The 13,737-nt window shown below is 40.0% G+C and overlaps 1 protein-coding gene across 6 annotated transcripts in view; it reads right to left on the bottom strand.

The window, feature by feature from the left end:
• LOC148020970 (peptidyl-tRNA hydrolase, mitochondrial-like) overlaps window positions 1-13,737 on the bottom strand; it is a 77,146-nt gene that overhangs the window by 46,270 nt on the left and 17,139 nt on the right. For 4 of the 6 annotated variants that reach the window (XR_015694657.1, XM_087698802.1, XM_087698804.1 and 1 more), the window contains exon 4: window positions 8,796-8,846. The exons of the other annotated variants lie outside the window; for them this stretch is intronic. Coding sequence is in view for 3 of the 4 variants with exons in the window: in XM_087698802.1 (XP_087554928.1) it covers window positions 8,796-8,846 (51 nt within the window). In the remaining variant the exon portion in view is untranslated. The remainder of the gene's footprint in view (window positions 1-8,795; window positions 8,847-13,737) is intronic. 6 annotated transcript variants of the gene reach the window in all.

Raw genomic sequence — 13,737 nt, 5'->3', positions numbered from 1 at the left:
CAGACGGGTCATCGTGTTGGTTGAATGAGGAGTGATAGTAGTGGTGAGTTCATCTCCCACGAGTTTTCCGAGTTTTTACAACAACATGGCATCTCTTGCCAACTCCCCCTCTCAGAATGGAGTCGTAGAGCGTCGGAACAAGACAGTCATGGAAATGGCACGCTCTATGCTGTTCACAACATAGCTCTCTGAGTGCCTTTGGATTGAGGCTACTAACACTACGGTGTACATCCTCACTGATTGCAGCTCTTCCTCAAAAGACCTTGTACGATGCATTCTTTGGCTCTCGGCCTATCATATCCCATTTCAGAGTCTTCGAGTCTCATGCATACACACACGCACCTGATGATAAAATAGGAAAACTTCTTTGGTTAATTCATACTAGGCCAGACTTAGCTTACTCAGTCAACATTCTTCGTCAATATTTCACAGCACCTAGGATGTCACGTTGGATTGCATGTCTTCGTTTATTCCATTATTTACGGTATACTTATTCTTATGGCCTCACTTATGAATATGGTTTATATTTGCAGGGGTACACTAATTCTGATTGGGCAAGAGATCCTGACACCCAACATTCCCATGGCGGCTATCTCTTCACCTTGGGCACGACTCTCATTTCTTGGTCCAACCATAAGCAAGAGACAATGGTGGCTTTCACGGCTGAGGCGAGTATAGGGCCCTCTTTGATAGCACCACTGATGTCATCTATTTGAGGAGCTTACTAGCAGCGCTTCACTTCCCTTGTGACTCTCCCCTTGTTGTCTATTGTGACAACCAGAGTCCCATTGCCCTTGCGGACAATCCGATCATCACACCACGGACGTGGCATATGGGAGTCCACTTTCACTTTTCCAAAGAGCAAGTTGAATAGGCACCATCCACCTAGAGTTTGTGCCTTCATCAAACAATTTTGCAGACATTTTGACCAAAGTGGTCAATGAACCGGTTCTTCAGTACCTTCTACCCGAGATCGGCTTGGGTACATCCTCCCCTACTTCTTCAAATTGATGGGGCGGCGGCTACTTCTCTTGACAGTGACACAGCTGATGCTTACAGTTTTTAGACATTCATTCATTCATTTATTCATTTATTCTTTTGTATTGTACTTATGGACATTTATAACTTCATCCGCACTGTCAGGATGACATGATTGTAAAAGGGCACTTGGGCAAGGGAACAATTCCCCTACGAGGGCATTGTCCTGGCACCGTTGCATTGCATTTTGCGTGAGTATGACATCTTGCATCTTCCTTTGCATTACCATGCATTGACATTCTGTTCATGTAAACATGCATCTGTACGCATTTATTTCTTTTTGGTCTTTTGGAGTGATTGACTCTAGATTCACCATATTCATGGCATTGCACATGGTAGTCTCCAAAGGCAATTCTCCCTAGCTTGCTTGCTTTACATATTTGTTATATTTGTGTCACCCATGCCTTTCACCAACACCTAGTAATGGTAGGGATAGTATCCTTGTTTTATAGGCATCTTGGGTCTAATCATCACTTATCACTTTCCCGTTTGGAACACGGATACTCAATAGGACGAAAACTTATTTGAAACCCTCACTTACTATTAAATCTATCAAAACTACAAAGCCCTCCAAAAAAAAAGAGAAAAAAAACCCCATAACTGACTCCATCCGCCTTTGCAAGACTTGGTAGGCCACTGGGCAGCCGACGTGCACCCTTTGTCCGATGCCCTGGCCTCTCTAGGGTGATCACTTGGGCTCCCTTGGTAAGATAACCATCGCCTCTATAGTCTTATTGGGCCACTGGACAACCAACGCGTACCCTTTTTTTTAAGGGCTTGACTGGTCTACTTCTTGTGGCACCGTTGTTAGGCCTAAGAGAGGATGTTGAGCTAAAAATGCATTAGCTTCACTTAACAACCCCAAAACGTGCCTAATTAAGGAAGAAACCTTGTTTATTTAAAAAGAAATACATTCCTAGAGAGTGTCTGTATCCTATAAGCACAAACCCACTTGGGAAGGCCAAAACTTTCTATAAATAGATATGCTTCCCTCCATTCACCCTTAATCTCATTTTTGCGGATTTTTCACCTTGCTGCCCACACCCCAAACACAGAGCACATCTTGATCCAAGCTTAGCATTGTTATCTACAACAGTCTAACGTCTATTTCCAACCTACCACACAATGTTCAAAGCTGATTTTAGCATGCTGACTGCTACTGCTAGTTTTTCCCGCGTTTTTAGTCTTTCTCTCTCCTGCAACCAGCGTTTTTTGTCTCTCCTTACCTATGTTTTTAGTCTTTCTCTCTCCTACACTACCGTCTACATCAGATTCAACCTTCCTTGGCTGCGTTTGCTAGTGTTCGACATCCGGAGCTTGCCTTGCTGCGATTCGGGATCCATTCAAAGTACGAAACGCTCTCTAGCTCATTACCTCTACCCTGATCCTTGAGATACAGGAGTTCAAGGTACAATATTCATTCACTACATAGTGTATTTGCTATATGAGTATTGTATATTTAATAGTCATATCATTTCATTCATTCTCTGTGTTCATTGTCTCTAAGTTACCCTAACTATAGCCAGTCTTCCTTCCGTGGATGGGTGGTAAATCCCTGATTACAACTTAATTACAGCAGCAAACAATTAATGCAAATCTGAAAATACAAATTTAACTATTGATCTTGGACAATGCACACCCGATTGGCCCCAAAATTGGCACCCCTTTCGGTATTTCTTTAGCTTTATTGAAGAAGAAGTTGATTTACAATGGGATTCTCCCAATCCCTTCACAATCCAAACTCCCGTTGCTGTCCAAAGTGACCAACAAGTCTTCAATCTATTTTGCCCCTTGATTCGGGCACTTAATTGGCCTTCAGACACTTCATAGACGATGGAAATGCCCCAAATTCAATGGCTTGCTAGTCCTCCACCTAAATCTAGCTGAAATTCACCTTCAGCCCTATTGAATCCAAGTCTTGTAGCTTCCAATTTCTGGCACACTTCCTGAGGATGTTGTTAAACCCTAATTTTTGCTGTAAATTAGAGTTTACAACAGAGAAATTTGCAATTTCTCAACCTCCAAGGGTCCAAATGCTGAGATCTTCGGAGCAAGGTTGTGAAATGGCTAGGAGATAAGAGAGAAAGCTGTAGAGAGAAAAAATTCAGAGTTTTGTCACGAAGAATGACTGAAAATCAATCAAATGCAACTGCTGCCCTACCACAACAGCTTGTAGATACAAAGAACTGAAGAAAATCAACCATTTACTACTACTGCCCTGTCTCAACAGCCTGTAGGTATTGTCACCTGTTGTTGATTAGTCTTCTCCTGCCCTTGGCTGCCTCAGAAGGTCCTCCAATGGCTACAAATCAAACCAGTAGCATCTCCTCCCTTTCTCTTGCAGGCTGAATACACTAAAAATGCCTCTCTCCAGCCTCTAAAGACGTTTTTCAATCTTGCATAGGCATTTTTGACAAGTGGCAGCCTTCCCAAATGGTTTTTCCAGTATTTTTCATAATTAAATATTAATTCTCAGTCTTTAAATACTGAAATTAATCTAATAATTATTTCAATGCCCTGAAAAATAATCTGATTAGCCAATAATTAAATTGGCTAGGCATCTTCCACTCTCGAGTATCTATGCGCTATCTTTGACCATCAGATTGGTGTTAGGTACCATTAAACCCAACTTCTCTAGTGTTACCAACTGACACTTATGGCCAAATGAATGACCTAGGCCAACAACTAGCACCAGATACCACCAAGTACCTGTGCGGCATAACTTATAGCAATTTTTGCCTTTGACATCCCATGATTTCCTCAGATCCTTAGCTCATAAATTTACTCTAACCCCAGTTACACCTCACATGTGCAACATTTACTTAACCATGTGATTAAAAATTAATCCACATGTTAAGTGAGGTTTCAAAAATACATGTCCTCGTGATACTAACCATAATTGTGTTCTTCTATCAATCTATGCTTTGTCGTACAATGTTATTTGTGTTTCTGTGTTAGGGTATTTCTTCACATTCCTAACCCACCATAGCATGAAAAATAGTGCCACCACCAAAGTGTCCTAGCTGCCCCATCATTACATGCATGCTCGGATGTGCAAAACCCATTGGATTGGCTAATAGCCTTGCATGCGCGTATCCAATCCCACTAGTACCATTTGCTTTTGCTCATCCCTAACCTTAGGTGTATCATTAGACTACAGTAGCTATCCTTGGGAAGCTTCTTGCTACCCAAAGGCCTATGAAGATAACATCTTCTTGCCCTTGGTGTCATTTTTGGGAGAATCCAAAATCTCTCAAACTGTGGATCTTTGGCCAATTGAACAAAGATGTCACCTGCTACCTTCAGCCAAGCCATGAACTAGTCATCACATTCTTTACCTCCTTACTGATCATTAGCATCTTGTGGCCCTAAAGGACCCGCTTCCTGGTCAACAACCACATTTTCTCCTTGCTGTCCATGTTGTAAGCTTGTTCCAATATTAGGCATTGCATGTTCACAATCATTATGTGCATTTTCAGAATGAGATACATCATTACAACTTGACCCCATCTCACTCTAAGAAGATATACTTGCTGTAAATGCTTAGGTAAACACAATTTCAGCACTTAAAGCAACAATTCTGACTTTCAATCAGATGCCTCCGGCCCACCAAGTCAAAGGTTTTGATGGTATCCCGGCAATGGAACCATGAAACTAGCCTTCCTCCTCAAAGAATGTGGTCATAACCTGATTTAACTAAAATCATAGCAAGTAAATAAGTCACATAAACTGAAATGCACACTTTACTACTTAAATCTTGCACAATTGTTAGCTTGTTGGCCCCAAAACTAGCACCACTTGTGGGTTTCTTTGTCTTCAATTGCAAATGGATAGAGTACAATTGAGATTCACTTATCTCCTTTGCTAGTCCAAGTGCCTCTTGTTGTCATAAATGACCAGCAAGCCTTCAAACCAATTTGCCCCTTGGTTTACTTGGATTGTTAGCTTGTTGGCCCCAAAACTAGCACCCCTTGCGGTATTTCTTTATCTTCAATTGCAAATGGATAGAGTACAATTGAGATTCACCTATCTCCTTGCTAATCCAAGTGCCTTTTGCTGTCATGAATGACCAGCAAGCCTTCAAACCAATTTGCCCCTTGGTTTACTTGGAGATTGGCCTTTACCCTCCTCCCTGCGATATAAATTTAGCCCTAAATTTGATATTGATGGGCTAGCCTCTTGAATCTTCCTGAAATTCTTGAATTTCAGCCACTGAAATTCAAGTCCTATGCCCTCAATTTTTTTAGCATGCATCCTAAGGTAAATGTCAAACCCTAATTTTTATTATAAATTATGTTTTACAGCAAAGATTAACCAAAATCTCCACCTCTAATGACTCAAATGGTTGGATTTTGCTGAGATAACTTGAGAGATGGTTGGAGCATGAGAGAGTGCTACAGAAAGAAAATTTAGACTTCCATCGCAAGAAAATGGAAAAAATCAATTGTTGCCCTATCTAGATAGCCATGAAAGCTGAGATAACTTGAGAGATGTTTGGAGTATGAGAGAATGCTACAGAAAGAAAATTCATACTGAAATCACAAGAAAATGGAAAAAATCAATTGTTGCCCTATCTAGATAGCGATGAAAGCTGTCTCCATACTAATAAAACACCCCGCATATGATGTGTAGCTAAAATAGCCCTCAAAACTGCTACTGTAGTCTCTTCTCGGCATGTCACCAGCTCTTGAAGGGTCTCCTGCTAGTTGGAAATGGCCTGTCGACTATTGCAACAACAATGTCAACCTTCTTTCTCTCTCACACACAGCTTGCACAAGGCTAGAATGACTCTTTTTTTTTGTGAATAAGTGTATATTAATATTGGAATATTTACATCCGGCCTTCAAGCCAACCAAACAGAAAGGATACAAGTCTCACATTTTTTACATCAGACCATCAAGTCAGAAAAGACAAAAAAAACACAGATACAACTAAAAGTCTACAACAACTTTAACAGTCTAACACAGAAATGTCACTCAGAACGGACAACTGGAGTGGAGCGAACAATATCCAACCAGGAAGCAGCAATGTCAAGAAGAACCACATCAGCTGAGACCATAGAGGAGATCTTCCATAACACTAAACCATGAACACAGGCCACATAACCATGGATACCCGATACTAAATCAAAAATAAAGGCATTCCGAGTACGCCAAATATGCCATAGGGCTGTTCATCTAGGGAAATGGAAAAGACATGAATCATTTGAATGCAAAGAAAACAAGGAAATCATATTTCCCATAATCCACGAATGAATTAATATCCGGTGTTGAGTTGCTACGCACCACACAGGGGAAACAAAACTCCAAATTTGTCTAGCAACAGGATAAGAGACAAAAAGATGAAGCATTGTTTTATCGCATGTAGTACAGAACACCCAACAACCAGCAGAGATCTTGCGGGCACGCAGCACATCACCAGTTGGAAGACCCCCAATAAGTAGCCTCCACATGAACACTTTCCCCTGATAGGGAACCTTAGACTTCCAGAGTTGGATAAATCTTTCCTGCCACTTCTTTTTGCTATCCCGAATATGCCATACTTTATTAGCCTTTTCCGTGACCCATCTCTTGGCCTCCACCATTTGATTTTAAACCTAGTTAGCTGACCTTTTCTCAAAATCATCAGGAATCACAAACTTTCAATCATGCCAGGGAGACAACGGCTATAATTTGGCAAAGGGGAGAACCTCAAAAGCCTGTCCTGTCTAGACAAACAAATGTCATGATAACCTTGAGGTACCCGGAAGTGCTGACGAATGCACCGAAAAGAATAAAGACGAGCCTATCCAGGAATGACACCATCAAGGACTGTCTGTAACCCCAAACGAGACATCCGATTAAACTTATCTCTGTGTAAATCTTTATGAGGCCAATCCAACAACCTGGAAGTAGCCAGCACTTCACCTTGCAACGAATTCTCCTCCTTACGAGAATCAAGAGGATGCCAAACTGCAAAACATAATATCGCCTGCCAAGAGGCGATCAAATGAGAAAGGAGAAAAGACTGAGAGACCTTTATAGGTCTTGCGGAATTAAGCACATGCCACCAAGAAGCATGAATAGAATGACTCTCGCTCTCTCTCTCTCTCTCTCTCTCTCTCTCTCTCTCTCTCTCTCTCTCTCTCTCTCTCTCTCTCTGTCTCTCTCTCTCTCTCTCTCTCTCTCTCTCTCAACCTCAAAAACATTTTTCCCACTTGCATAGGCAAGTTTTGCCATGTGGTAGCCTTCGAATCCCATTTTTCAGCATTATCCAACTTATTTTAATAATTACTTTAGTGCCCAAAAATTAATTTCACCATCCAATAATTAAATTAGATAGGCCAATTTGCCTTCCAAGTATCCCTGAGTGGTAATTGACCCTTAGACCAACATTAATTAATTAATCAATGCATAGTCTCTAATGTAACCACTGACATTAGTGGCCAATAAATTAGTCTAGACCTAAATTTAACAAGAAGTACCAGCTAGTATCTATCAAGCATAACTTATTACATGTTTCGTCTTTAGCACCAACTGATATCTCGGGGTTCTAGGTCCCACATGATGGAATAATTACTTACACTTCACATGTGCAAGTCACCTTTACACATTTGATTAACTTGTAATGAAATGCTAAGCAAAGTATTAAAATTTCACGTCCTAGTAAAATCTATATGTGTAGAAGTCCATTCTAATCAATTGATCAAGAAGAGATCTGCATGCTTTGGATTAGCAAGGAGGGATTGTTCAAGTCACTAGGCAATTGGTATATCTCGTTGGAGTGGCTGTGGCCTCTAGAGCACTTCTTAATTGGGCATTTTCACATTATAAAAAAAGAGAGTAGGGTTTGCAATGCAAATAACAAAGTGTGCGACAAACACTATTATACGCCCACATGGATCTCCAACCTAGACAAATGACACGACACAAGGCCATACAAGCACAATAAGAAAACAAAGAGAATGGACATCAAGCGCACCTCCCAACCGTAGGGCCTAACTAGCTCAACTCCAAGCTTGGAAACCAACAATATGTCAAGCCACACTCCATTGCAAGCATTGATGTCCCATACCACACCATCCTAGTTTATGGCCGAAGCTATCTAGGATCTAAGAGTCCATTAGCCATCGCAAAAAAAGTGTATGACAACTAAACCCTAAGTTCTATTCACAAAACATAGTCCCTTAAAGTGCCATGAACGTGTTCATTGTAGGAGCCTTTAACTAACCCTAAAGTGCCCTTATAGCACAATCACACCTAATGACCCCTAGTGGTCAATGTTGCAAGCGCTCATCCATGATGTCCACAGATGTAATACATTAACAATGAATGAACTCAAAACCTAGGAGGATGAATGATTGATAAATGAAATACACTAGAGAGGAGATGAAGGTCCAAGGCCAAGCACTTCAAGGTAGTGTATATGCTACAAGAGTGTCTACATAAGATCAAGTTTAAACCATAGTCAAAAAGAGCCTCCAAAGTCTCCAAAGTATTCCTCAAAATTTAAACGAGTGCATATCTTGATTCATAACCTTGGCCCAATTTGCGCATCCTCTTTCACTATTGGAGGACTCATTCCATATCAAACCTCAAGCCCAAAATGGGCCCCACATGCAACAAGGGCTTTTTATTCTTAAGAACCATCACTAAATTTGCCCCTAAGTGACCATTTACAATGATTGTTGACAAAGACCATGTAAATTACCAAACATGTGTAACTTCAACGAGAGAGAGAGAGAGAGAGAGAGAGAGAGAGAGAGAGAGAGAGCATACCACAAGAACTTGTTGGATGGGTATTCTATAGTAATTTGCAAGTGGCCCAACCTATCACCAAGCACATATAAATGAGTGCACATATTGAGGACCTCCACTTGCATTTATTCAGCAACTTTAAGAAATAAAATACTTGTGAACATATTTTGCAACTTGCAAAAACATTGTAGATTTGTGCTGCTTGTGTTTGATAAAAAGATGAGGTAATACTTGCCATAAGTTATCTATCTAGTTCTAAAGCATATATCAATCTTTCTGCACAGCATACCAAATGTATAAGCTATCTTATCGCTACCCTGCATGTTGCACTAGAAGTAAGGCAGCAGGCTTGGACAAAAAGTGGAGCTTCCTCTAAATTTTACCATGTGTTGCATTTATGATCTCATATCAAAACCACAATGCCAAATCAAAACATGACCATATCATATTGTGACAAAGACAATTTCAAAGTATCAAGACAGCTTATGGTTCACACCTTCATGTAGCTAACATAAATCAGTGAATTTTTTTATAAAAAGCAAGATTTTTATGCATCATAGTTAAGCCACTCACCCTCTCCACTCTCATACTTTGTCTCTTGATGGTCCTACCCACAGCAATGCAACATAGGATGTTATATCATAAGAGCTGACAGTCAACAAGTGAGTTTAATTTGTTTTCTCCAGCTCCATTTTTTCATCCAAAGCTTCTGGGTTGTCCACCCTGGCCAACCATCTAACCATCTTTTATGGCCAGCCTGGTCAAACCATATATGGTTGGACCTATTTGTGCAATGCACATGGTAAAATTGATTTCATCTCTCATTGTGGTATCAACCATTGTCACTGCATGTGTATTTTTATTGCTTAGCTTTGGCATAATTAAGTTGTGCACATGTGAGGTGCACGTGTGAAGTGCAAGTTAAATTTGGCATGGTAACACATCCAAAACCCAAGTTGGGCAATAGCACACAATGGCAAACGTTGTGACAAGTTATACTAAACAAGTACTTGTGGATGTTGAGCTAAGAAATGCATTCCATGCTGACTAGCCTCTTAAACAGCCCCAAAACATGCTTATTTAATGAAAACGCAAAATCGGTGCACAAATTGAGAGTTTCTATAAAATCCTAATTTGGGAGGGTCCATCCACATCTATAAAAAGACAGGCTGCCCCCATTCAGTCTTTCATCCCTTCTATGCACGTTTTTTGCATTCACGTGAAGCTCTTCGCCATTAGTCTTCCTCCACGTGGCTATCCAGCCTTTGTGACTGCTGCCACCACTCCATCTACTGCTCCAGCCCGTAGCAACTACCCCTCTGAAAGATGATCCGGCAAAGACAGAAAACGATGAAGCCAGAAGAGAAAATTTTTACAGTCCCAATCGGTGAGCACGAGTCCTTCTTCTCCTCCCAACCACGCCTACATAAGTGCTGGCACCTCTCTCTCCGTTTCCTCTGCCAGCCGTCTACTTTTGGTGAGTCCTACTATTCTTGGACTCTCTTACTCTCTAGGCTCCCCTTAACCCCGTTCGGGCGCCCAAGAGCCCGGACGGTCATTCTCGTGCATGTTCCCCTAGATTTACCTTAATATCACATTAAATGTCACTTTAATGTCACATTCAATATTTGTGACCTTAACGTTACGTTAAATGTCACTTTTAATGTCACATTAATGTCACATTTCCTTCCCCTTAAGAATCGGTTTCGTCCTCGAAAACGATACTTGGAAGGTCTAACTGTAAATCGGGAAACCTTTTCTTTAAAGTACTTACTCGCTCCCATGTTGAACTTTCTTCTGAACAATCTTTCCACTTAACCAAACATTCTTGATAAATAGTATTCCTTGTTCGTCTATTACGAACATTTAATATTTTTTCTGGTTCATGTGGATTAGATTGGTCATTGAATAACTGCTCAATATCATCATTTAAGATTTCCAAATCACCCAGCTTCTTCCTTAATTTACTTACATGAAAAACTGGATGTATTTTACTACCAGCAGGTAGTTGGAGCTTGTAAGCCAATTCTCCCACCTTTTTAAGTATTATGAAAGGACCACAATACCTTGGTGAAAGCTTTGGACATTGTCCCTTTTTCATAGTTTTAGTTTGTTCAGGCACCTTAAGATAGACCAATTCTCCTTCTTCAAAGGAGATGTCTCTTCGGTGAGGATCTGCATATGCTCTAGCTCGATTTTGAGCTTTTTTAATATTTTCTTGAGAAAACTTTAACATACTATTCATATCCTCCAAAAAGTCTTTAGCTGCCTGAACCTTTTCCTTATGCAGTCCTACTGCAAAAGGAGCTCTGGGCTGAAACCCATACATTAACATAAATGGACTATATCCAGTGGAAGAGTGCTTGGCACTGTTATATGCAAACTCTGCTATCGGTAAATACTCTTCCCAATTAGTTTGCCTTTTACTTACATATGCCCTAAGCATATCTTCAAGAATTTGGTTAACCCTTTCAGTTTGCCCATCTGTTTGCGGATGATCCGCCGTACTCATGCTAAGTTTAGTATCCAATTTCCTAAATACCGCACGCCAAAAATGGCTATCAAATTTTCTATCCCGATCAGAAACTATATTTGCCGGAAGGCCATACAATCGGTATATGTTCTCTACGAACAATCTAGCCAATTCTGGTGTTTTAACATCAGTTGAAGTTGGAATGAACCTAGCCATTTTGGTTAACCTATCTACAATCACCCACACAGAGTCGTGCCCCCTCTGTGTTCTAGGTAAAGCAACAATAAAGTCCATGGAGATACTCTCCCATTTTCCCGAAGGAATTTCTAATGGATGGAAAAGTCCTCCCATTTTTAATCTTTCAGCTTTATTAACCTGGCATTTATTACATTTGACCACATAGTCAAGGACGTCCTTATTCATTCCAGGCCAATAGAACTGCCTTTTAATAAGACTATAAGTCTTATTAACTCCTGGATGTCCCGCACTAGGGGTATCATGACACTCAAAGAGTATCTGGCGCCTTATTTCTGTATCTTTCGGGACACATACCCTACCCTTGTAGAGTAAATAACCATTATCAATGGTAAAATTCTTCCACTTGAATCCAGTTTGAGCAACCCCTGATGCTCCATTTCCTTGTTGAACATCCTCAGATATTCCTTCCTCAATAGAAGCACTTTCATTTGGATCCCCATTTTTTATTGCTTCCCATATGTTGGAATATGCCGGATCAACCTGGCATTTCCCTTTTAAAGATTCAAGCAAATTGGAAGTGAACTGAGTAAAACTCAATTCATTAATGATGGGCATTCTGCTGAGTGCATCAGCTACTATATTATACTTTCCTTTTCTATATCTTATTTCATAGTCGAACTCTTGGAGGAGTTCGGCCCATCTGGCTTTACGCCCGTGTAAATCCGGTTGATCATTAAGCCACTTAATGCTTTCATGATCCGATAAAATCAAAAGTTTGGCACCATACAAATAGTGCCTCCATTTCTTCATTGCATGTACTATTGCATACAGCTCCCTCTCATAAACAGAATAATTCTGTTTTGCACGATCTAATTTCTTGCTTTCAAAAGCAACTGGTCGACCTTCTTGTAATAAGACCGCGCCTATTGCCTTATCACTGGCATCAGCTTCAACCACAAATGGTTTATTGGGATCCACTATTAATAATACTGGAGCTGTAGCAATAGCTACCTTAAGTTTTTGAAAACTTTCATTTTGGTCTGTTCCCCAATTAAAACTTTTTCCTTTCCCTTTAAGTTGGTCTGTCATTGGAACAGCTATTTTGGCATAATCTCGAATGAATCTACGATAAAATCCAGATAAACCTAGGAAGATCTGCAGCTCTTCCAGGTTCCTTGGAGGTGGCCATTCAATAATTGCCCTTACTTTTTCTGGATCCATGTTGATTCCCTCTTTCGAGATAATATGCCCCAAATATTTGACCTCTTGTGCAAAGAATTCACATTTAGTTTTCTTTGCATAAAGGGAATGCGTTCTTAACAGTTGGAATACTAATTGTAAGTGTTCCAAATGTTCTTTTCTTGATTTACTAAAGATTAAGATATCATCCAAGAAGACTACTACAAAATGTCCTAGATAGGGCCGTAAAACACTATTCATCAGCTTCATAAAGGTAGCTGGTGCATTAGTGAGGCCAAAAGGCATCACCAAAAAATCATAATGCCCGTATCTAGTACGAAATGCTGTCTTGGAAACATCTTGTGCTTTAATTCTTACTTGGTGATAACCTGATCTTAAATCTATCTTTGTGAAGAATTTTGCCCCTTGTAATTGATCAAAAAGATCTTCCATTCTGGGCATAGGAAATTTATTGCTGGGTTGAATAAACCCTTTATCCAGGTAATCCTTAATTTGTCTTTCAACTTCTTGATGCTGTGTTTCACTTAACCTATACGGTGGTTTAGAAATAGGGTGTGTATCCTTATTTATATCAATTGGGTGATTTATATCACCCCTATCTGGTGGAAGGCCACTTGGTAAATCAGAAGGAAACACATCTTTAAAATCATCTAACAAACTACTTAATTCATTATTAACATTCAACTCACAAACATAAGAAAATTGTTGCTTTATATTACAGAAAGTAAAAGTGTTCTGTGCAGGAAGAGACCATAACATATATACCTCACAAACTTCCTTCTTTATCAGCTTCTGAACTTCAGTAGAACACAGCAAAGGATTATCAAATACTTCATGTTCACCTTGAATGACAAAAGTCTTACCATCCCTTTCAAATTCCAATGTATTATGATGGTAACTACGTTTTAAGGATGGTTCCAATCCCCATAGCCACTCCCTCCCTAGAGCAATATCAGCTCTTTCCATGTTCATTATTTGGAAATCAAGTTTATCTTTATATCCTTGAATTTCAATTTCCAAATTGGATACCATTGTATCCCATATTTTATTGTCTTGACCTTGCATCATACGAACAACATATTGATGCCCACT

The sequence above is a fragment of the Lygodium microphyllum genome, chromosome 18 (assembly GCF_053477565.2).
Source record: "Lygodium microphyllum isolate KBCC chromosome 18, Lygodium_microphyllum_v1.1.10, whole genome shotgun sequence".
Taxonomy (NCBI): Eukaryota; Viridiplantae; Streptophyta; class Polypodiopsida; order Schizaeales; family Lygodiaceae; genus Lygodium; species Lygodium microphyllum.
This window is presented reverse-complemented; position numbering and strand designations above follow the sequence as displayed.